The sequence below is a fragment of the Protomyctophum bolini genome (genome assembly GCF_963924005.1).
Source record: "Protomyctophum bolini genome assembly, chromosome: 19".
Lineage (NCBI taxonomy): Eukaryota > Metazoa > Chordata > Actinopteri > Myctophiformes > Myctophidae > Protomyctophum > Protomyctophum bolini.
In genome coordinates, this window is record NC_137880.1 from 29,017,464 (window position 1) to 29,043,683 (window position 26,220).

The 26,220-nt window shown below is 42.9% G+C and overlaps 1 protein-coding gene across 3 annotated transcripts in view; it reads left to right on the plus strand.

The window, feature by feature from the left end:
- Nucleotides 1-716: 716 nt before the first annotated feature.
- Nucleotides 717-26,220, plus strand: part of tulp4a (TUB like protein 4a) — a 39,911-nt gene continuing 14,407 nt past the window's right edge. For 2 of the 3 annotated variants that reach the window (XM_080790462.1, XM_080790464.1), the window contains exons 1-8: nt 717-756; nt 2,158-2,939; nt 4,072-4,193; nt 5,045-5,186; nt 16,800-16,928; nt 17,742-17,903; nt 19,303-19,483; nt 25,826-25,933. In XM_080790462.1, the coding sequence (XP_080646588.1) occupies nt 4,084-4,193; nt 5,045-5,186; nt 16,800-16,928; nt 17,742-17,903; nt 19,303-19,483; nt 25,826-25,933 (832 nt within the window). In that variant the 5' untranslated portion in view covers nt 717-756; nt 2,158-2,939; nt 4,072-4,083. Of the gene's footprint in view, nt 757-1,090; nt 1,231-2,157; nt 2,940-4,071; nt 4,194-5,044; nt 5,187-16,799; nt 16,929-17,741; nt 17,904-19,302; nt 19,484-25,825; nt 25,934-26,220 lie in introns of those variants that run through there. The other variant, XM_080790463.1, reaches the window with a different exon arrangement.

The window sequence follows — 26,220 nt, forward strand, 5'->3', positions numbered from 1 at the left end:
GCAAGACACTGAACCTCACCCTTGCCTCCAGTGGTTGCCACCATTGGTGTGTGAATGTGGGAAGTGAGGACGCTGGCGTTGACTGTTCGCCGCTTCATCTCCCAATGTATGAATGAATGGACCATTGTAAACGCTTAGAGTAAGCACGTAGTGCATAGAAAAGCGCTATAAAAATGCAATCCATTATTATTTATTAGTATTATTATTATAGTGTCATTACCCTAATAGCCTACTGTGCCAAATTTGACACCTACATTTATATCTATTGTTTGGAGTAAATTCAAATTGAGTATCTCAACTTAATATAGCATCTGATTGATGGCAGAAACACAAATATTAGTTTTTCCATCATTAGAAATTAATTCAGTCCATAAGGGGTTAAATGCCTATTATGTTATGTTTTTTAGGTTTGTTTGTGGTAAGGGGTGGGGTTATTATTATTATTATTATTATTATTATTATTATTATTATTATTATTATTATTATGTAGTATCCTTTAGCAGTTTGTACTGCCACTTTTTTCTCCATAAAACTACTAAATCGTTAAAAAGGTAGAAAATACATACTGCATGTGTCTCATCAATGATCATAATAAAAAATAAAGGCAAGCAGCACAGATCAGAAATCACGTTCTCCCTCCATCATCATCATGTGTCACTCAGTCACGTGACAGGGTGGTCGGGTCGGGCCCTGCCAGTTCCACTGTTCCAGTGGCAGCAGAGCAGAGCAGAGGAAGGAACACACAGGCAAGACGAGGTAAGGATAGCAGCTCTTCACTGGACCATTGATCATTGATCAGCTTTTATTGACCGCATGTTTCTTATCGTTTTTTAACACTTTGACGCCTCGCATGATGTCTCGCGCTGGTGTTTGTTAGATAATGTATCTTTTAAAATGAATCAACAGAAACCCCTTTCTCAAGACCCAACAACATCCAATGAAGCTAACCTACTAGCCACAGAGAGAGAGAGAGAGAGAGAGAGAGAGAGAGAGAGAGAGGCTAGCTGAATGCCAGTGATGATGAGGATGATGATGGTGGTGGTTCAGGTTCAGCTAATAGTTGCTAGTCAGTTAGCATTCTTTGTGAGTTGGCTAGCCTGCCTAGCCCTTCGGTGAGGGTGTACAAATGGCATCAAATCCATTTGGATGAACTAAACACTGAGGAGGAGGGCACTGTGTATTGTTGTTTGTTGTTGCCATTCTCCCTCCCGGCTAGCTGGCTGCTAAGAGGTATAGCCAATGATGGTTGATGATGGGTGCTTTTATTTTGATCCTCGGCTAGTCAATGCACAGCAGATCATGAGTGTTAAATTGAATTGTAAGTTAAATGAAGAGTGAAGAGTGCATTTTGCAGGCAGTGGAAGCAGCGTCGCCCCCCCTCCGCTGCGCAACAATAATCGGATGTATTTTGTATTGTCTTTGTTTTTAGGAAGGATTTTGATGCATGTTTTCTAAATTAATGTTTTAATCTGATTTAAAATGTATTTATGGGCGATCGTGTAACTGCACTCATACATAATCTGACTAAACTGGTAGATATAGCTGTAGATATAAAGTCCAGTGTTTCTCGGGCTTTTATTGTCTAATGACGTAGGCTACACTGCTCGGGTCTTTCAGGGATAATTTGCCGATGCATCTGCCTGTCTCTCAATCATTCTGCATCCTTATGTCTGTCTGTTAGCCCCGTTCGGGACCCTTGGTTATCCTTTCTGACTATTTGGGACTTGTATCTGTGTGTCTGTGTCTCTAATCTTCTCTGTCAATCTCCATCCTTATAGCCTATCTGTCTGTAGCCTTATTTATGTGTCTTTCAATCTGCACCCTTGTCTGTATTGTCTGTCTGTCTCTATCCTAGTCAGTCTAGTGTCTGTATTTTTGTCAATCTATTGTCCATCTATTGTAGTTGTATCTGTCTGCCACTCTCTCTTTCCTTAACCCCTCTGCCACCCCAAACTTCCGTTTTCACGACACTCTCCCGAATTTCATTTTCTTTAGCCTTTGATTTAACAACCAATGCAACGCCGATTAGTCAATAAGTCGCTACTAGTACTACGCTACAATTCGTCATTGTACATGGTGATGTGTTTGTACATTGTTTGACAGCGGTTGTTCACAGAGATTGTTCTGTTGTGTGTTATTGTTTGACTCCATCCTCAGTCCTCCATGGGATCCCATCCGACGCCCAGCAGGTTGACGTAATGACGCTGCCGGGCGAAGCGGCGCTGCTGTGGGTTGACAGCTGACGAGGAGTCCCTGCTCCTCCTCACGCAGCTCTGACTGGAGAAAATCACATTACAGGAAAACAAATGGATCATACCGAACTTAATTGGAAGCTTTGGGGAGTTTTCGGACAAACGGTGGCTGGTTTACACATCTAAAAGTGGACACGGATTTTTGTTTTGCCTAGTGTTTTTCGACGTGTCGATTCGGTTGATCTTTGTTTTTGTTCCATTCCACGGCTGTGCGGTGCTGCACGGAGACTGACAAAGTGCTTTGGTTTGGTGATCTGACTGTTTATCTTGTACTGTAATGTGTCGCCTTGTCATTGATCACGCACCACGACGGCAGCTCTGAAGCTCATCACAATGACTTAGTTGAACGCGTGCCTTCCCCCCCCCCCCCCCTTTTATGCAATGTGGATTGTGGACTACATTGTCATCTTTTACTCGCGGTCCAGTAATATTATATATATATAAGCCCAAGTCGCAAACAAGCGTCACTGTGTGTTGCTTAAGCATATGGTTTTAGAACGGCATCTATAAACAAGTCTATTCAAAAGCGGACAGTCCGAGAGGGGACGTTCTCAAGTCTATTGCTACTATGCACCGTTGCCGCTGTGTGATCATCTCCGGCAGGGAGGAGAAGCGCTTATAAAGCTTCGCTGTCCTGGATAGTTGTGGTCCGGGTCCGGTCGGAGCAGAGTTGCGGTCTTCTCTCAGGTCAGGTTACGATCATGTCATTTTACTTTATGAGTGGAGTGATGACTATTTGTCATGTAAATGATTACAATTAACAATGCAATTGTGTTTTGGACATTTAACATTGCAAATAAATAACACATTTTATCTTCATCTTAATTATATATATATATATATATATATATATATATATAGTGGAAATATAGCAGATCTACAAGCTCAGTGTTGTGAACTTGTAGGATGCACCAAATGGTAAATTCTTGGCCGAACCCAAATATAGGAAACGGTTGGCCGAATATTATTATTATTATACTATCATTTATTTTATTTCATTTACCAGTTTTTGTATCATTGCTGTCATCAATCAATCAATCTTTATTTATATAGCACGTATAAAACAACCGAAGTTGACCAAAGTGCTTCACAACAAAAGACAACAATAAACAAATTAAAATACTATACAGTGCCTAAAAAGGTTAAAATCAGTTCACATTAAAAGCCAGGGAAAAAAGGTGTGTTTTGAGAAGGGATTTGAGGTTGTTCCAGAGCTAGGGGCTGCCACCGCAAAAGCGCGGTCACCTCTTGTTCTGAGGGTTCGTGATGTTGGCACGGTCAGCAATGACTGGTCCGCAGACCTCAGAGCTCTGGTGGGGTTGTATTGATGTATGAGTTCGGCCATATATGGGGGGGGGGGGGGGGGGGGGGGGGGGGGCAGGCCATTAAGGGATTTAAAGGTGAATAAAATAATCTTGAAATCGATTTTGTTTTATGGGGAGCCAATGGAGTGAAATTAAGACTGGTGTGATGTGGTCATATTTTTTGGTACCGGTCATGGCCGAACCTTTGTTGTGGAGCTTCATGATAATGGCAAAAGACATGATTACATTTTGATCATGTCATCACAACAAAACAGTATAGGTTACGAAAGGTAACCCCTGTTCTTTGACTATTATTCGGTTTCGGCTCTAAAATCAACCAAACCGAATACCGAATATGCATTTTAGCCGAATATTCAGTGCATCCCTAAGATCTGCTATTTTTGGAAAACGATTGAAACATGGAAACGATTATGAATATTATCCCCTAATATTCACAACTATCCCAAATGAAGGCCACTATGCAATAATTGTGACATGCCTATATACTTCCACAGGCGTCGGGGAGGATGTTCGCGGCAGTGGAACATGGACCGGTCCTCTGCAGTGACTCCAACATCCTCTGCCTGTCGTGGAAGGGCCGCGTGCCCAAGAGCCAGAAGGAGAAGCCGGTGTGCAGGTAGGGCTGCCGTGATCATGGCATTTTACTTGACGATTATTTGTATACAAATACTTGCGATTTACGACAGCCGCGTAGACGTCAGTAGGCCCCCACGCAGGCTGGTCAGCGGGTGCCCTGACAGGCGACAAACAGCGGGGCACAGTGGGCAGTTTGTGAACTTACATTTGTGAACTTACCTGGCTGTCGCGATTGTGAACAGAGCAGCACATCCGCAGTTGGGACTCGGGTAAGCCCACTGCACACCTGCCACTTCTGACTTCCTTCATGCTATTAGCCTACACTCCACCAGAGCTGTTGGGAGGCGGGGGACGTGTGTGCCTAATACTGTCTATGGTGTGTGGCTCCGCCAAACTTTGATCAACGCAACTGTCATTTCATCTCTGTATTTATAATTTTATTTTACCGACAGGGTGGGCGGCCGTGTGCCCCAAATGCCTCTGGGCCCCTCAGTTGCGTTGTCTGCGTAGCGCTAGTGACGCCTCTGATTGACGACTTTATTGTGTTTCTGGTAGCCTATTGGACATAATTAATAATAATAAAACTATTTCTGTTTAACGTTTAGGTAAACGTTGTTGCACATACTAGATATGGCAAATTACTGAACTATACAAAGAAATGATTGTCATGTACTATACCTTTTTTCTTTCTTTCTTTTCTTTTCTTTTTTTACAAATAGTGGAAATAGACCCATAAAGCTCACGATGCGTTTATTTTATAATTGTTAAAACGTATGAACGAACATTTTCCAACATGGAAACAATTGTGACGATTATGCAAAATGAATTGCGATTATCTCAAATAATTGCGATTAGGCGATTATGTAATAATTGTGATGGGCCTGTTTGCAGGAAGCGATACTACGAGGAGGGCTGGCTGGCCACCGGGAACGGGAGAGGAGTTGTTGGGGTTACGTTCACATCCAGCCACTGCAGGAGGGACCGCACCACCCCGCAGAGGATCAACTTTAACCTCAGAGGACACAATAGTGAGGTAAGCGATGGTTGTTTTGGAAAAAAAAGTCAGATATAGACAACCTGTTTCTGTAGACTCAACAGGACACAAACGGAAAGAATGACAATATAGTGTAAATTACTTACTAAAACACTGTCAAAGTTTCCTATGATCCCAATGTCATGTTCTGATTGTAAAGATTTGCTGAGTAATGTTTAATAAATGTGTTTGCACATTGCTGCATTTTTTTTCGCTGCAGTCCTTGCAGACCGATGCTGCGAATTCGACCATCAGGGTTCAAACTTTCGTAACAAATAGATCCATTTCGTTCCATTTGCACACTCAGAGTTATGGGGGTCCTTAAAAGATTTGAGAAGCACTGCGCTATCATATAGTACGTATGCATTCAGTGCTGGCCATGAGCAAGCCTCTCACACACAGCCCCTGTGTTTTACTGTGAGTGGATGTATTACTGTGGGTCAGATGGACCAAGGTGCTGTGTCAGCATTCCATAAGGCAGCTGACTGGAGAGTGGATGGAGCCCCGCAGAGAGGGAGTGAAGCACAGCATATATGTTGTGGGACTGTGCCCACTTGAATAGACTCCAAATGCTGATATGCCTGTTGTTTTGTTCACAGTGATGCAGGGGAGAACAGACCCACCTTATACCCCCCAGTATATGTACCCTTTTTGTTGGAATAGGTTTTCCCATCTCTTTAGGCTCATGTGAATTAAATTCTTAAGGGTGCTGTAGGTTATTATTATAATGTGTTCAGTATTTTATTTTTCCAGATTCCCTGAAGTTCTTTCAGTACCAAGGGTGACTTACACTGGCAATAACCACTATTATTTAACTAGCTTCGACTCAGCTCTGTCTTCAACTCTTCTATGTTTGGTTGCCATGTTGTTTAGCATGATAAAATGGCATATTTTTGTAGCATTTTTTGTCTTTCTCACTTTGACTTGGCTAAGAATTATCCACTATATCCGCCTCCCTTACACTAACTTCAGTACTGAAATTGATCATGTCTTTTCCACTCTCCACTCTATATTTGATATAAAGCAATAAATAAGCGCTTTGGGAAATATGAAATCCATCATTTGTCCACCCTGTGCATAATTTGGTGTCCCTGACGGTCTGGAAATTACACCGCCTAATGAATTCTGTCAGGTTATGACATATCAGCTCACTCACATCGATATCCCAGTTCTGATGACCCAAGGAACCCAATCGGCTTGGGAATTGGTGGGGTGGTACCGTGGCTGTGGTTGTAGAAAGGAGTTTTGTGTGGAAAAGGGGAAGTGGTACTGAGATGAATTCCTTCGTGTGTCTGTCTGTGTTTTTAGAAAATATTGAGATTTTTCTTCCCACCTATGATGACATCCACAAAATGGCAGGGTCAGTGTGGTTAAAGTGTAATTTTCAATGTATACAAAAATATCAACTCCAATCATCATTTAGGAGTATGTAACATGTCATATTGTTAATAAATAAGATGGCCATGTAGAAAGTGTTGAGCATGTTAGGTGTAATTAATTGAAGCCCGACATAGATTGATGGCGCAACACGGACCATAATCCAAGCGACATGGATGTTGCCAACCTGCTAGAACCAAAAGCACAGTCAGATGGACAAACCAATTTTAAGTTATAAAGCCTGCCTAGTACGGTAGTACCTACCTTAAAAATACAAAACACAGATGGCAACCACCACAGCTGGTGTGTCTATACACAGATTAATGCTACGTTCAGATTGACTGCTTCAAAGCTACAGACTCCCATTCATTTTAATGGAAGCCAGTGACATGAAGATACAAAGCAACTACAATCCAAACGGTTTTTATTTAACCCTTTCTTAAGAAGTGCGCAGAGCACGTTAAAGCAGTCTGCTGGACAATGCTGCTCCGCTTGGTGTAGGTACTGTAGACAAAGCCTACGACAGCTCCCGACCAGACGTGAGATTTAGTTTGGCTTACGTCAAAGTTCAAAGTCACGCTGGAATGATAAATGCTGAAAATAGCGGTGATTTCGCTGTACGCCTATTTTTGGGTGTAAATCGCATTGATAAATGAGGGCTTTAGTGTTTATTCAACAGTATTTTTTACTCTTGTTTATATTAATGTGACATTGACAACACTGATGATAAAACAAGTCTACGAAGCCATCTATGAAATCTTTAAATAAAAAAGTTGAATCTGCAACTCAATTTTATACATTATGTAGTGGCGGTCCCTGCTTCATTGCTCTCTCTCAGCTAAGGGGTCCTTGACCTGAAAAATGTTGAACACCCCTGGTCCAGATTCAGAATGAGTATTGCAAACCGCAACATGTTTACATGCCGTAACCTAGAAATCCTACTCATTATACCCTGAACGCTGATCCTTCAGCAGTAAATGTAGAGGTGTCCCCTGACACAACATGTTCTTCTAAAGTATCATCATATTCAGCATTGTCATTGTGTATGACAAGTGTCCTTTTCACACAAATCAACCTCGCTCCCATTTACCCATTATGAAACGATACACTAAAATGCAACATGAGCTCATCCAGTCGGAGTCAAGTCCTGCCAAGGTCAGTGTTGCCAGCATCATACAAAAATCACACTTGCGTGAAGTGAGGGGCGCACACTGTGACTGCCACATGACGTCACTGCCTAAAGCAAACAGAAGTCCATAGACTTGGCTGCCACATGATGTCATGTCTGAGAGCCAGATGTTGGAGAGGATGGCGCCCCCCAAAAAAAGTCTTTATAACTGATTTTCTAAAACTGTGTGTCCTGGGATCACTTTAAAATGAGTGAATGTCTGAATGGATGCGTTTTCTGGACTTTGGCCAATATGGGCTTTGTATGAAAGGCAAGCTTATAAGTTGGCTGTCTTTTATTGGATGATACAGAATATCCTGTAGAACAAAGTCAAACGGGGCACAGCCACATTGTGGGTCAGGTGTTCAGTTTCCAAAGATGACGAGTCCTTTGAGGACTTGCATCTCTCCTCAAAGGAACCTTTCACCCTAAGTTTCCCTCAGGAACCTTAGTGCACGTGTATGGACTAAGGTAGAAACATATCATTGCTCTCAGCCAGAAACCTCATATTTAATGAGGTTATGAATTAATAACTCATATTTTGCCCATATTTTGTCACGCAGAAGTAGCTAAAATAGCTGCAACAAGATCACAACACGTTACATACGTTGTGAGCTTGTAAAATCTAGCTTGTAGATCTATTGAGAAAAATTGAATACACTTTAGCAACACAAATCTTGTATGGGGGTCCCTGGCATAAAATATTTTCAGATGCGGGTCCGAGGCCAGGTACATTCATTTGGGGGTCCATCCATGTCATGAAAACGTTTGAGAACAACTTCTCTAGAGGTGGCTGAACAAGAGTCACTTTGCTTCACTAGAAGAGCTTTAGTGAAGCTATATGTGGCCACACTTAAGGGATACCGGAGATCTCGCCAGTTTACCAAGTCGCACTCGCTACGGCAAAAATCTTTCATCAATGTCTTCTAACATGCTGTCTTCATCAGTGTAGTATGTCAACCCCACAGTTCATTTCCAAAGTGATCAAGTTATTTTGTGCAATTAAATGGTCAGCTAGATGATGATAAAGAGGTGAGTATGTGAATACCAATGATAAGTAGGCCTACCATTTCAGGAATTGTTTACTAATGAATTACATTGTTTCGGTACTTTGGTGTTTAAACCTTTAGCATTCCTACTTTCTCTAGTGTTAACTCTAAACAACGACCCCCCCCCTCTCTCTCTCTCTCTCTCTCTCTCAATGCAATTTAAATTAAGGTGAAGTAAAACTAAAATGCACTAAATCATGGCGAGTTGGTAAACTGGCGAGTTCTCTGGATAGTTGATAGTGATACCCACTGAGGTGGACATCTCAAAGAACTCTTGTACAGGTAATGAGAAGATTGCACAAGGTCCCTAAATAAAGAGGGTTCGTCCTTCCTTTGTTTAGGGACCTTCAACAGCCCTGAAAGGTATACTTATAAGCTAGTAGCTTCAAAGTGTGCAATATACTAAGCTTTACCTGAATTTATGTTCGTAGCTGCCATTCCCATCTTCATCTGTGTTTTCTTCCAACCATCTTTGTGGTGAAAGGCAGGTGTGTCTTCCCCAGGGCAGGCATTTCATGGAGGACATATAGGCCTTATGCCATGATATGATATATGCCCTGAGGTCAAAGATATCTTAATGCCCCACCCACCACATTTACCGCAGGCTGATGTACGCAATGGTTTCTTTGGCACAGTTAAGCATTAAAGTCTATCTTAATTGTAATCTATTAAATGTTCTTTAATAGTTTGGCCCATCTGTTAAAAAAAGTTATTACTGAAATTCATTACAGTATTACATTTAAATTAATCAATTAGCACAATATTATTTTACACGTTTATTTGCTTGGTATTTTTAGGGGTGCATATAATTCTTCTACTTCTGTGTTGTGCACGCACACCTCAAACCCCCCTGTCTACAACAGCACTTGGCAGTTTAATTAAGCCATCAAGAAAGCCAGAAAGTCTTATGGTCTAAAAATATTTATTTCCAGAGATAGACAAAAAAGGGATATTGGGACACATGGTGTGTGTGTCAGTAGTGTCACATTAAAATAAAGATGAAAAGTGATATGTCAGTTGTAGTCTATTTTTGCAGAAACTTGACAGAGAATATCAGTATTGCTGATGACGTCATAAAATTGCCTAATGGGAGGGTCGGCCGACTGGCGGGCGGACCACGGCCAAGTCACTCTGACTTAGACATAACTAAACAAACCCGATAGGCCCATATATAGGCAGTGGTAAATGTCTGTAGAGATTTCATGTATACAGGTACACATACATGAAATTTGTCTCGAATTGGACAGGTGTGGGGAATTTGCCTGAGCCTTTTCTGGCAGTTCTGGACAAGCGCCTATCTGACCGACTCGACGGCGTGCACTGCACACCCTCGGGTCGTTGGATGTACCAAACACAGGCCTTCTCTTGGTTTAAAGTGGCCTAAATACTGATCCGCTCCCTGACCAGACACTCGCTGTGAACTGTGAAGCTCTATATTGCCATTTAAATGTCTGTTTTGCAGTCTACATTAACCTTTTATATGGTACCAGTCTGTTACCATATACCAGTGGCAATACTACTTAGTTGCTGGGAGTCTGAATGGCCATTTGGACTTTTATTTCTGTTGCGCAATGTGAGAGAAAGTAGAGCACTACGTGACAATGAATCTCAAGGGGAGATTTTTCACCTTTTTTATTTTTTTTACCGTTGCTGCTAAAAATATGAAACGCATTCTGCCTCAGCAGAATGTCAGTATGTGTGTTGAGACTGCAAAAGCTGAGAGATGAGAGGAGAGGAAGCGTTGCGTTTGAGTCAGTGACGCATATGCACTGTAAATGGTTGGTGTGCGACTTTGTATTTTTAACGTACAGAAACGAACTAAACAAACGCACTCACTCGTTCCTAGACTTCTATAGCTGAATTGCCTTTTTTGTCATGTGATTGTAGAGGCTGATAAAATACAAATTGATGTGGTGTCTAAGCCTTAATCCACAAATGGTACTTTTTTTCTTATTTGCCACTTTATTGTCAATGTCACTAAATAAGTGCCTTTTCTTGAATTTACGTGGCCTATATACTGATCAGATCAAATGGCTAGCACAGTCTTAGACCAAGATATAACTTCTATGGTGGTAAACGATACAATTATCTGCCCTTATACGTACTGTCATAACTTACCTCTGTGCTGTTTAATGGAAAATTTAATGGTACAGTATGATGTCCGAGTATTACTTATTTACCGCCCCACCTTCCTCTCTGTACTCCCAGATGAGTCCTATGACGTTTCCATGCATTTAAAAAGTCATTTCCTGACGGAACTCCATGAATAAATCAGTGTACATCTCCAGTAGAGAAGGCACACGGGGACAGCCACTGATCTGGGACCTTTATGGCGTGGTTAAAAATGGATCTCCTTAGTCAAGTCGGAACGGAACAGTGGTCAGTCAGGATTGATTTTAACTAGGGGTGCAACAGTTAATTTATGTAATTGATTTATAAAAAAAGATTAAAGCAAAGTTGTGGTTTTGTGGGTAATTTGAAATACAGCTTATTTTCTTTAAAATGTTTTTCCTATAAGAGTGTTTACAAGTTCTCAATGCGTTGTGAGCTTATAGATGGGCTATTCTAGGTATAAAGGTTCACCCCAAAAATACACCCCCAATGAAGCCATGAATTCATGTTGTTTTTTAGTTTTTGTCACATTCCTGAGCCAATGATTTGACTCTTTGAATCTCCTTCCGGAGATCTTTAAGTCTGTCTATCTAAAAATATATATTAAAAATATCAAAAATATATATAATTAAAATTAACAAGAGCATTTTTTCCATTTCCATAATCTTCCTTTGGACAAACTGTACAGTACAAGGTTTCTGCCTGACAGCAACACTATACTGTAGCTCCATCCTCCAACCGTCTGTCTGTCCACCCTTGCTTTCCTCGTGCCACCTCATCCCGTTTCATCCCTTCAGCTCTTTGTGTTCTTAAGTCACTGTCGCCACAACTCAAACTCTTGACCTCAGACCTTAGCTCAGACCACAAGAGAATGTGTGAACTTGTGTTGTATACCAGTGGCTCTTGACTTGACGAAATGCTTAGCGGTTACAGCATTAGCCTGTAGCATGCAAATCCATCCCTGAAGAGGACGTGTTGCATAACACCGCACAGCCATGTCCTCCCCTACAGGTGCAGGTGTATCTGTGTTTTGCTGGAAAGTTTCTGAGATGGGGAGCGGTTGGCTTGTAGAGATAGCTGCTGCTTTGTTTCCAGTTTGGCCCACTTTCATTCAACTTTATAAAGTTCTTCAATATTTTTTCCAAAATCGCCGCGCTTCCCTTAAAATTGCATTCCTTTTATGACCTAGACTAGAAGGCACATGAAACAACGGAACCCAGAACATTCAGAAACTTAGTTTGTGTTGCCTACATGTTTCAAACCAAAATTTAACTACATACTGTACATACTCACTGTCTGATTATTTGAAGTTTGGGGAAAAGCTGCGTTTACCAAACTGTGGTGCGACTGACCTGTGCACCGTGGCTGGACCCATGTGCTGATGGGGATGCACACGCAGATCCGACATGCGGGAACAGTGGGCAGTGATTCCCGAACTTGACACTAATTAGCCCGCAGACCCCCATTTGAAGAGATATGCTATGAAAGGACCCCCAATAAGAGAAGATTTTTACGCATCTAGCAGTGATTCAGATTATTTTCACCCCCACTCATGCATATGAGTCTACAGACCCAGACCCCCATTTAATGGCATTTCTATCTCAGAATTACAGACCCATAAGGGTCCATTTGGTTCCAAACTATCATTTAGCTGGGGACCCTCTGGAACTCCCTCGAGGACCCCACTTTGGGAACCACTGTCTTAGGCCATCCGGCCTCTGTGACTGCCCAGTCTTATCCTGTCTGTCTCCATGTGACGTCTGATCCCCTAAATCGCAGCGTCACAGTTAGGCTGTCAGCTGTCCCCCCTACGGGCTGACTGACCAGCTCACACTAAGCCCCACGCTGGGCTAAATTTACACACATTTACACACACACACACACACACACACACACACACACGCGCACACACAAACAAACAGGGAAAGGGATTATGCTGGGAGGTGCAGAGTGGAGTGGGCACATGCACTCCTGTGGTATTCATAAACTACTGTGCTAAGTTGGTTGTTTTGTGACATCAATGTTGTGTTTGTCGTGAGACAAAGTATTTTCAGGGCTCCCCAGCCAAAAACATTGAGGACCCCTGATTTTAATTGGGTCAGATAATCCCATCTGGAACCAGTAAGACGTGCAAACGCGGGAAACGAACGCAGCTCGTACATATTTGGGTTTTGGACGTATAGCTGCTTTGGGGACTCCTTATATGGTTATGGCTGAGTCATGGTGACATAAATCACTCGGCTCCATATATGGGCACAAAAGCGGGACAGACAGACAGACACACAGTCAGACAGACAGACAGACAGACATGATCTGCTAGGTCTCATAGTAAGTGCTCAGTGCGTTCGCAATCAACCAAAATGTTGCATGATAATTAATCACCATTGACATAGTGCTGCCGAAGCCTGTAAAGTTTACAATGTAAACAATGGGCTCGAGCTAGCCAGCGACGCGGCGTTATGTGTTACTGGGTTTACTGCAGCCATCAGGTGACCGCTGCAGCTGAATAATGGCCAGGCTTCTCTGTGGTGTGTGTGGATATGGTCAGCAACATGGGGACCGTGCTGCAGCCCTAGTCGCATTGTGTTGCCTCCCCGGTGGCTTGGATAGGCCTATAGAGTAGCATTAGGATTTATGTCACTGGGAGTAAAAGTGAGAGCACTGTAAATCTACCGCACGGATCACCTTACCGCACACACCTCTGACTGAGGGCCCAGGGCCAGGAGATCGATGAATGTTATTGTAGCCAGTCAGTTTGAGCCCTGTGGGACAAAAGAACGTGTCTTGAGGTTTCCAGGGAGTTGATGATGTATTGGGTTGTCTGTATTAAACATATGAGCTGTTGTTTCCATGCATGATAGTGTGTGTGCCCATGTTGGTGAGAGGCCAAACATTGGACTGCATAGAACCGTTTCAATACGTCAACAACATGCAAGACAGTGATGCATATTCTCAGCATTGCTGATTTATTACAGAATTCTTGCTAGGATGTTTGTAGAACTTTGTACTATGCTTTTATATAAAAACTAATTCAACAAATAGTAGTAGTTATAAGGATAGTTGGTTGGTTCGTTTGTTACAGTACCGGAATTAGTGACCGTATCATTACTCATTACAAATATTGTTTTGTATTTCTGACACTGGATAGTTTTTTGACCCTCATTCTGACTTTGTCTATTACTGGGGCCATCTGCAATGGCATCTTGCCACTTTGGTTTCAGAGATGGACTCACCAAAGCCTCATTAGTTCATTCCCCCTCAGTATTCTATGATCCACTAGATTGAATAAGAATAAGGTACTGTATGTCTGCCAAGTATTCAGGTGTGATTTACTATGGTCACACAATCATAGGCGACTTTGCTGCTGGCATAACTGTAACTGTTAACCCTTTTTGCAGAATAGAGTGCAATGTGGTAGCACAAATTATCAGCATGTCATATCTAGCTTGTAACAAGTCAAATGGTCAGATTAAAAGTCATGTCTTTTCTCTCTTTTGGGTTCTCATTCAGAATATAAGTGAAGTCACATGACTGCTCTTCCCTTGGCCAATGGCTAGTAGGTGTGGTGTCGTGTGGGTTAGGGAAAGTGAGACCTGACCGGGCTAATCCAACTCTGAACCACTGATCTGTCAGGCGTGCACTCAGTCAGCGTATTAAGCCCTGGTAAAAGCCTGTTCTCAGTGTCTATGGGTGTGCGGAACCCACGTGCTGCTCCCAGGGAGAGGAGAGGGGGAACTGCTTTTACTGGGATTATTCCTCCGGGAACAGGCTGAGTCACGCTACAGAGGAAGGTGGCACCGGACTGGGGGTGGGGGTGGGGGAATTGGAAGCGACGCTAGTAGCAAAGGTGTGAGAGATTTAAAGCATGCATATGGAAAAACATGTTTTACTGCTTTATACATTATACTATACTGGATATTGACTGGCAGGGTACAGGCTTTAGTTTAGACATACTATTGGTCCGACAACCTACCTCAAACCCTAACCTAACAACAAGTTCACAAGTTCCAGTCTAAAGGTGTGGAAGCACTGCGGTTCCATTCCATTTAGAATTTTAGATCTCTTCATTAGTCAACCTCGGAGCCAGTACAGAAACCCATACATCTGTGAGACGCAGCTGCCACAATGGGACTGGTAGTAGTCTGTCTGATCATTAAACCACTGCAGTGTGCATTCACACCTATGTTGATCTCACTCTGGTACTGCCCTATGTTTCGCATTCTCTTTACATTACGTTAGAGTTATTTGTACTACGAAGGATTCCAAACTAAATTTGTTCGCCTCTCTTCTCTCACCTCTCTTCTCTATCTCTCGCTTGTGTTCTCTCTGGGCAAGCGTTTGTGGGTACTACCAGATAAAGTAGCCAGTCATGAACCTCTGAGTCAGCGACCCTCCATCCTTATCAGACTGATTGGTGTTTGGCTTCTTTCGTGTAACGTCAGAGGTCCAACTCGGTGTTGTAGAGCCACACCCGCATCTCTGGTCCCAGGTCGAAGAGGCTGGCTTCCGAGGGTGGTTTGTATAAGGGGCAGGTGGTGATTATATGGTCGGCGGTCTCCTCAGGGTCACCGCACTCGCATACCGCACTGTCCGCAAAGCTCCACTTCGGCATTGATGCCTTGAAGCGACCAACCCCAGTTCGTAGGCGTTTCAGTGTGGTCCATTGCCGGCGTGGCAGGTCGTCTCCTCCTATAGCACCATCTCCTGGCTCCCGGATGCAACAATGGATGCGGGAGGGCCGGAGGACTCTCACTCGCTGCTGCCAACCATGCATCTCTGACAATGTCCTCAGAGTTGGAATTTAGCATCTCTTGTGCTGCGTTGTTGTAAGGTTGGCGGGACTCGAGCTTGGAGGCGCTGGAGTTGTTGTGGTGTTGTGCAGGATGTGCCAGTCTTGCTTTTGGGCTTTCCTGGTCCAGGTGTGTGCTATTCCCGCAAGGACTGGCAAGAGGGACACAGGGGTGGGCTTCAAGCATCCCATTATGATTCGGAGGGCGTTGAGTTTGGCTGTCGCTTGCACTACTGCTCTAGTACAGTAATGAACGGGCATTGAGAGTTGTTTCTTGTGAGGATGTACGGTGGGTGGGAATAGAGCAATAGAAACTCATTATCTTACACTTCCAGGATATCATAGCACCTCTTTTGCGTCACTTTGAAAATGAGGCTAACCCACTTTCTGATTGTCTTTCTTCCGGTCTGCAGCTAAATTTAGATGGGGCTGAAATGTGTGTACTAGAGCGCATAACATCTTACATTTTAGGCATTTTGCAGACACTCTTAACCAGAGCGATTTACATGAATGAGCAAGCAGGGTTTCGGTGTCCTGCTCAAGGACACTTGCGGCAGCACGCCCGGCTGTTGATGAACATGCATATACTGTGGTCGTGGGGATTTCTTAACCATTAGGGAACCCAGTCACCATCTTGCACAGAATGTAATTTGTTTCAATATTCTTATCCACGTCCATAAGTCACCAGTACAAGGGTCAGAGTTAGGGCTGGGAAATATATCTATATTGTCTGGTGTTGTATTTTCCTGGTTTTAATCACTGAAGCCCTATTTTATACTATCAAATGACACGTGCGCTTGTAGATTGAATATTTTTTCTATTTTACCGTCTATGAAAAATATTGTCACAATACGATATCGTCACAATATAGAGGTATTTGGTGAAAAATTATAATGATATTAGATTTTGTCTGTCGCTCAGCCCTACAGTCAGACTGCAGGGGAGACCTACGAACACGTCAGGATTAGTTTGATTTTATTCAAAGGCGGATCACCTCACCAGTGATAGAGACATTTGAAGAGAAATGGAATGGTCTCTGAAGACCAGAATTATCTTGAGAATGACCGCTACATTTTTCGCATTCTTCCTGCACGTTGTGTGTGTGTGTGTGTTACCAGGTGGTACTGGTGCGTTGGAACGAGCCCTTCCAGAAGCTGGCAACATGCGATACTGATGGGGGGATCTTTGTGTGGATTCAGTATGAAGGACGCTGGTCTGTGGAGCTTGTCAACGACCGTGGGGCTCAGGTAAGACATGAGAGAGATCGCTAGTGCACGCTTTGACGTTAGCATGTTGTTGTCTGTGCCAGATAATCTATTATTACATTTCCCAGAATTCCACGCCAAAAAAAAGCACACAAAAATGTGCGCCAGTTCAGGTCGGCAAGTCATAGACCTGATGTAGTAGCCGAAACTGCCGTTCCTGCCTGTGCTTTCTGGCCCTCATACGTCACTGGCTTGCCCTTTGGGTTTTCAATCCAGCTCTGTGGCCCTTACACTACTGGCCAATCACAGCAGCCCCATTTTTGCCGACAGAGGAAAGCAGCAACAGACTGCTGCGATGGACTGAAACTTTATTTCTCTTCAGAAGCGTTAATATTGTAACAGCGACGCAGCATAACATCAGGAATGAGCCCAGAACATTGCCCTATATAGCACCACCAGGAGGCACATTTGTAAAAGAGATATATAAGTTTATAATACTCACACATTTTGTCCAAACATCACGAATGTTCCTGACCTGGTGTTGTTCCTGCTGTCCTCTGTCTGCCAATTATGCTATCGTTTATTGTTAAATGGAAAAGAAAGTAAGGTCTGCACACTGGACTGAGCTCCAAAAGCTTAAGGTTTTATTTTCTCACCACAGGGGACATGACGTTTGGAGCCTCACGGCTCTTCATCTTATTGTTAAATGGACAAATACAAAAGGCATACACTCACAGTAGTGTTAGGTATTGTCACTATAGTGTTTATTGTGTTCCATGTCCCAACTGCTAAGCACTGCCGTCTTTCTGACCAACTTCATTAACTGACCTGTTTATAAATGTTTTACCTTCCTAGGTGAGCGATTTCACTTGGTCCCATGACGGGACGCAGGCACTCATCTCCTACCGGGATGGCTTTGTCCTGGTGGGGTCAGTCAGTGGCCAGAGGCACTGGTCCTCCGAGATCAACCTGGAGAGTCAGATCACCTGTGGTATCTGGACACCTGACGACCAGCAGGTAACGCAAGCACGTCTTTGACTGAGTTTTGATAATAATCTTTATTGTCCCGAAGGATATTCATCTTCACAGGTCTGTTCAAACACCCACAACAAACAAAACAACACAGTACAGGGACAAAACTCCTACACAAACAGACCTTTTTCGATGGCATCTTTCACCTGATGGCATGAGGTTGAAAAAGCGATACACAGGTCGATCAGTGTCATGTGATAGCCGTGTGATGGCCTTATTGTTCATAACAAAAAGTGTGGGTGTGGGAAGTCTGATCTTGGAAGCAATAAGGGTAATACTGAAAAGTTTGTTTCTGTTAGGCATGGACAGTAAGTATGTTGTGGAAACATGCGGAACAGTACAACATAACGGGTTGAATAATGCTGATACATACAAATAGCCTGCAGCATTTTGTCCAGCTAATTGTAATACTAATAGACATATTCTTATTTTTTTCTTTTTGCTAATAGGATGGACGTTTGTTTTTCTTTGGCATTTGCCACTTTTTGTAATCCGCCTCATTGATTGATGGCCACTGGAGGTTTGTCTTGAGTGACGGCCAGTACTCGCTCTCTTGTCTACACAGTGGTTTTATTTGGCTGCGTTTCTGCTTATACGTGCTGCGGTCTTGTCGGCTTTGGGTTGGACGTCACAGAGCTTTCAGTATCTGTATGTTTCCCTGTCGTTCCTCATTGCCTCCATAATGTTGTTTTTTAGCCTTTACTTTCAGCTAGGATCTTTGCAGATACACCATACAGGCGTACACTCACTCATGTTCTCAATCTATCGTCTGTTTCTTTCTAGCACCTCTCTCGTTCTTTCTGTTTTCCTCTTTATCTTCAATCTTCCTCACTCACTCACTCACTCCCCCCCCCATCTGTTTCTCCATGTCCTGTCCTCTGTATTTTTATCATGAAATTATGCTATGATGATGAGTTGTTCTGTGGTGTAGTGTTGATTTAGTCATAGTCTTTTGAATACAATTTCATTGAGTTTTATTCATTGAAAGGTTTTAGTTTTAGTCAACTAAATATAAGATCTTAGTCTATTAAATCTACAGTTGATTTTGCGACAAATGTACTGTATGCTGGCGGTGCCTTGATGGTGTCATAATCCAGATTTTACACTTGGTTGCATGCTGAAAATAGCCGTTCTACAAGCTCACAACACAATGCGTCCCAACGGGACGCATTGTGTTGGAGTTTAAAATGTAATGTATAAAATGTATTTTCTTTAGTTCTACTGGATCACTTTTCCACTAGTTTTTATTGATATATTTAGTCTTGATTTTAGTCGTCATAGCTATTTATTTAGTTTTCATCAGTTAAAAAAATCTAGTTGACCATCATTTCTCGTCATAGTTTTAGTCTGCGAAATCAACACTGCTGTGGTGCTTCTGCTGCAGGTGTTGTTTGGTACGGCGGACGGACAGGTGATAGTGATGGACTGCCACGGCCGCATGCTGGCTCACATTCTGCTGCACGAGTCAGACGGCATCGTCAGCATGTCCTGGAACTACCCCAGCTTCCTGGTGGAGGACAGCAGCGAGAGTGACACGGACTCCGACGACTACTCCCCACCCAAAGGTACGTTGCTTAAGTTCTGAGAAGGCTCTGCCACTGGATTGCTGTACGAAGTGGGCTCTTTGTCAGCTAAGGTTGTGTTAGTCGAGTGTCATCACTTGTTAAGTGGTGCAACCACTTCAAGGATCAGCAATGTCTGTCCCTATGTCTGTCTGTCTGTTTAGGGTACCAACAGGGGGCGCTGTTGCGTCACTCACTTCAGACAGGTCTGATTTTTGACCTATATAGGTTTAATGTTTGTCTTTCCTCGACAAACATAAAAATGCCATTGACAATGGACATAGTTTAATGTTTGTTTTGTCACTAACACAAACATTAAATGCCATTAACAATGAGCAGAGTTTAATGTTTGTTTTCTGTCACTGAGGCTGAGCAAATCGGCATGATATGTTGTTGCGATGATGAGAGTTGGTAAAGCGCCCCTCGCTTTACACGGGTGAGATTTCTGCTCCACTAGAGCAGATGCTCTGCAGATGCTCTATGGATGTCAATGGTCTATTTGTGATCACTACTTTGATCCCCCAAAACATTTCTTGAAAGGTACTAATGCCGGCACCCTCAGTCCAAAATTACCGTCGTATACATGTATACACATGATCTTATCTGTACTGATTTTTCTTTCTATTGACAACCTTTTTCCAATTCAATTGGACATTTCCATCGTATGTGTGTATAAGGAACAGCACGGCATCTAGAAGGCTTGGCTATGAGCAGTACTTGCTCTGTGATTTAAATCTATTAATTCATTTCATGTAATCTGAGATGTAAATCAAATGTTATACATTTGATTACATTGCAATGTATAACATTTCATCTCGGATGCCTGCAAGGGCCAGAGCAGGCTGTTTGTTCTGAGAAGGTTCGGGTAAGATGCTGCAAATGTTGTATCTGTCTGTAATGGCTAGAAATTCTTAGTTTGGGACAGCCTTAGTTTACCAGAGTCGCATCATCAGGAACACATCCTATATGTTTTTCTACCACTGTAAGGACAAGACAGTCTATCAACCTGCCATAGTCGTTACAAACCACAATTTAACACCTGGTGATGAGCAGCCAATAAACAGTATGGCGTTGACCTTGTTTCAATATATTGCGTGTCTATTGCACAGATTAAAAGGGCTGAGGAGAGGCATCTCCTCATCTTGCCCTTTTAATCTGTGCCCTTGTAAACTATTTTACACCGTTATGTTCAGTGAGATCTATCAACATAATGAAGTCCTGCATCCTCCCGTGGCCCGAGGCTGTGACACCACGTTAGATGGCCTGGGACTGTCATCATAATTTGAACATTTATGGAGAAATTGATGAATGCGTAAACATTAATGGATGATGGCTGGTGGCAGGGGCTGTGCTCAGGGGTTAAATTAAAACCCAAACTCATTCCAATCATGACGACGTGATTGATGTCATTCAACAACGTATGTAGGTAGACGTAGGCAATTCTTTATTTAATTCATGATTCAGGTTTTCGTTTAGGATATTGCCTTTGGCTAGAATTTAAAAAAGAATATTCATATATATATATATATATTTTTTTTTTCCCCCCAGTCCATATACCTACAAATGCGGTCGTATTTTTGTTTTATTTGTGTTATATTCTAAACAGTTTATAGTCTGTGCCCTGTGTATGCAAATAGCATGTACCATTCCACACATATGATAGGCGTGTGCGCTGTAACGTGTAGCTGTCTGTGAATCCGTGGAGATGATTGGTGGGGATGGAGATGATTGGTGTCGATGAAGTTCCTCTTCTTGGACATATTCCACTTCTTCATGTTGGAGGTGGGGTGAGGCGTAGGCTTCGTACACACATAAAGAACAACTGTGCTGTGCTCTGCCTGTGTTTCATGGCCGCCCCAATGCTTTTCCAATGGAAGTCACGTGGTTTGACCAAACACTTGTGTTTGATTGCCCCCCCTCGCCGATCACACACAACTGTTTGGTCAAACCACGTGACTTCCGTTGGAAAAGCATTGAGGAGGCCATGAAACATGGACAGCACAAAGCATGTTTGTCTGATATGCGTGTACGAAGCCTCAGCCGACCGTTCTTACGCTGTGATTGACAGTGTACTCCTGCTTCATAAATCACACATGGACGTGGTCTGTCATAAGATAATTCCTGGGCTCAAATTTAAGCCGGTTTCTACGTTCCATTGATAAATAAGGGCCACCGCCTTCCATGCTTCATGATATGCAATAGGACACATAAACGCAAACGGGTGGTACCTTAAGCAGCCATAAAACTGCAGCATGCAGGGGTCATCTGTAATGGGTTTAGCTGGTCAGGCATTGTGTCTGTTGGGAGCTATACACCGGGGCAGAGTTGACCAGCTGTTACGGTACATCCCGGTGGCTCAGCACAGATGAAAGCAGATGTGAAACCATATGTCTTGCTTCCTGCTCCACCCTTGGTTGCATGATCTCGTCGTCCTATCGTTCAACTGCTCCATCATGTTCTTCTCTTGCACGCTTTTAACAGAACTCTGACTCAGAAGACACTGCACGGGAACGCAAGATGTATAATTAATCTCCTTGGTGTTCTTTAGGTCCCAAACTAGTGAATATGGCAGATCTACAAGCTCACCAAACGTGTGGCATAAAGGTCGCACCGCATTGGGAGCTTGCAAATGTGCCATTTTAACCATTTGTTTTTTCATTTGGGGAATTTCTTTGATTATTTTTTTATTTCATTTATGAAATTCTTTGTTTTTTTTGTGGAATTGTTTTAGGAGTCACAAAATAAAGGGATATTTACTCACGACCCATAGAAATTGGTCGGCGGAAATCCTGCCGTGAATTGCAGCGAATAATTAATGAATCCTGGAGGATAAGTACTGTAGGCCCTGTTCTTCTGGTAGCATTAGTTGGATGGGACCGTGCTAATCAACATAGCATAAAAAATACAAACACTATGTACAATACATAGTTAATGTTACAAAGTCATGGACGACAGATCACTACTCTGATCTAATCCAAGGAATTTGGAGCAACACATCTAAAATCGTGGATTTTAGTTTGGCAACAGGTTAGTACACTTATATTTGAGATGTATGATGATCAGTTAGTATTCCAGTGCTCTATCTAAGACGTTTTAACAAGTTTTACAGCCTGAACAACTTCACTTTTGGCATCAGGGCTGCCGCTGCCCTCTGGGCTAGTTCTCCTGCGTGCGCTGCCCTCCCTCTCTGTGTGCCTGTGTCTAGCAGGGGGAGGGGGTTAAGGAGCTGCACTCACTGCTGCAGAGAGAGAATACTTCTCCATGCGACAGTGTTTTACCAATAGAGAATCCATTCAACAGTGCTTTTTCAGAGTGAGAATACAATAGCAATCGGATCTGTGAATTTACCCTGTGATAGGAATGTCTCGATCACATTTATACCTTCATATCGGGGCCGATGCGTTGCCGAATGGTCACACCATCTAACTACCAAAGTGTGTTAGAATCAGTTGGGTCATAGGCTTAAGGTCAAAAAGTAGTCATATCAGTTTGTTTTGAGATGTCTGAACTCTGAAGAAGCTTAGTTTTTAGTAACATTGAGAGAACCATATGGTGCAAGCACAATTAAAATGGCATTCAATGAGGGATCCAGGGCCCTGACGGCAGCGGGTTCGACTCCCGATCCCGACGGCCTTTGCCGTGTGTCTTCCTGTCAGATTACTATCAAAATTCAACCTATCAATAATGGCAGAAAAAGCCAAAAAGAATGACTGATCCTGATAACAACCCTGGGTTCACAACTTTGAAGTTATAGCCAACAAATAGGCTACGTTACTTACGCTTATTAGACAATAAACTATCTGGCGATAGTATGACATCTAAAATGTCATTCAAAGTAAAATTTATCGATGGAGGTTTTTGGTATATTGTCTGGTGCACTTAATGACTCAATGTCATTTTGTTTTTACTCACACGGGGCGGCAGTGTGGCTCAGTAGGTAGAGTGGCCGCTTGGGCATCGGAAGGTTCCTGCTTTGATTCATGGCTGTCCTTGAACAAAACACAGAATCCCAAAATGCTCCCGATGAGCAGGTTGGTGCCTTGCACTGTTTCTCCCGCCATCAGTATGTGAATGTGATCAATCAGGAAAGCATGCCATAGATCGAGAGCAAAGACCAGAAAATAGGACTGTGACCACCAGTGACCTGCACTCCATTTCTGTGGCAGTTAGGGAGGGGTTCGGACTGTCTCTGAGGAGCATTAAAACAAACCACTGTGACCAAGTGTGAGATTGTGTGTGGGAGGAAGGCTATACTGTAGGCTGTAGGGCAGGAGGGGCAGTCAAGATGGAGGGAAAGAAGGTAAAGGAGGAGGAGGGCAATGGCAGAGAGGACACCAGGATGACTGTGGCGTGGGCGTGCGTGTGTGTGACATTGGGCTGACTTTGCTACAGGAAGTCCTAATTGCTGACTTGGGTGCTTGGGACAATGGCGGACGGCAGGCGGTGTTGTAACAACAGCAGCTGTCACAGTGTAAAGTATGCGTCACCAGAACCCTGATGTGCGTCACTCACTGACCCTCAAGTGACGATCAGAGGTGTGTGGAAACAGAATGGAAATTGTGTTAAATTAAAATGATGTTTTACATTAGCCCAGGTGGACAGCGTGCTATTATTGGAAACTCACAGTTCTTAGCAAAGTCCCCAGACAGCACCGTAATATGCCCTGTACTGTAAGAGCACAATACATATCCTCATTGGGAACCCTACCTCCTAGGACTGATTTGGAATACAAGGTCAAGGCTGGTGTATCTGAATGCCTAGGCCTCTAAAAGTGTGACTTTACATTAGAAGGCATGTCCTTGTCAGAAGTGTTGACATTCACAATATATTATTACCAGGGCTGTAGAGGGGCTATAAAGCAGGACAAAATAGGAGAATATTCTAGCATGGTAAAAGTGTGTTTCCTGCTTAAAACCAAACGTAATATTGACGACCTGTGTGACTCTTTGCACTTCTTGGCTGGCTACCTCCACTATCAGCATTCAGCAAAGTGTGAAATACTATGAATAACTAATAATAAGAGAGCGGAAATTAGGCAGTTGTGTCATGCCTATCTTGAAGTACGTTGTGGTATGATGGGACTGAACTGCAACCACACCGCTGATATTATGCATGTTGCGTCTATCATGTGCAGAAGCTCATGCAACAACTTTGTTTGCTTATCGGTTTCCTTTTGTCTTTTCTTCCTACTCCCTCCTGAGCTTAACTACTTCCTCCTGCCTTCCCCCGATGTGCTGTTTTTTTTATAGCACATCGAATTGTAAAGCTGAAAAGTGCTTGCCATAGCTGGACCACTGATTATACTCTAATTCACTAATTAAAGCAGCCAATACTAATTGATTGGCCACGATAGAAATGGCCTCTCTAGACGACAGCCTGCCTGAGACACCAACCCTTCTTATTCCTCCGCCTGCCAAAGCCGTTGGCCATGATATATGATGATGACCCATTATCACTGCAGTGCACACCGCATCATACTAGTATAAAGCAAAGCAGGAGAATATAACGGAACACTGAATCAGTAACAGGAGGAAAAGTATAGAGGTTAGTGTTGTTGGTAATTGGGTCACTAGCAGGACAATTTGAAAGGACAGATGCAAGGTTGATGATAGTGTAGGTGGTTGCAGTAAGGTGTTATTTATGGCACTACGCCTGTTAATATCGCTTTTGATAGAATGAAATAGTGAAATACAATGAAGAAAAGCACCTGTGTGACTATATATGTCAGGACCAATGTATTATTTTGATTATAATGCAGTAGATTCTTTCTGAGACCGAATTACTTAGATTAATTTCTACAGCTATAGAATTGGCCTTGTGCCCCTCATAATACCGCCTACTACCTCTATAGTATATGCACACAACACATTGTATGCACACAAGGCATACAAAGGCAGTGTCTCCCTCACGTCCAATCTATTTTTATGACCCACTTTGGAAATGCATATTGATCACCTGGTCCTCTGACGTAGTGTGCAAAGACGTTAGCGATGTAATACCACCAGCATTGAGGAGGAATATGTTTAGGCACCGCTCTCATTGAGGTATTATATCATAAGAACTACCAGTAAGACGCCCTGAGGGCGAGAAGTGTAAAGAAACAGAGTTTCTTAATAGTCTTTACCGTGTAGACTGAAGGCTGGAAATATTGCATGAAAGTAGCCTCTTAGTGCAGCAAGCTCAGTATATTTGTTGATCTCGATCCTCCATCTGTTTATTTGAATGTAGGGCACTCCTAATTTTCACACATTTTTCTTTTTTTGGTCATTCTTGTGGGATTCGTACTGTTGTGTTGTGTTGATGTCTGACATGTCATGGTGGCTCTACCTCTGTGTGTCCTCACAGTGCACAGCCTGAAACCACTGCTGACTGTAAGCTTCACCTCTGGAGACATCAGCCTGATGAACAACTACGATGACCTCTCTCCCACCCTCATACGCACATGTCTTAAAGGTAAACGTGACTGTGGGCACACCTGTGCACCTCTGTGCAATTCTGCATTCATGCATGTTTGCAGCCAGGCACATGCCTTTGCTTGTCTGTGATTGTCAGTCTTGCATACACACATCGTACAGATGTAAAATAAATACATCTTTGTGTCTGTTTTGACCAGCGGTGTTAAGTAACCATGTGTACAATAAACAATTTGGAGCTTTTTAGCCGATCTATTGTAGCCGAGCTACACTTGTGAAACTGAAAACTTGTGAAATGGGACATTCTGCATAATAGTACTTTCCACT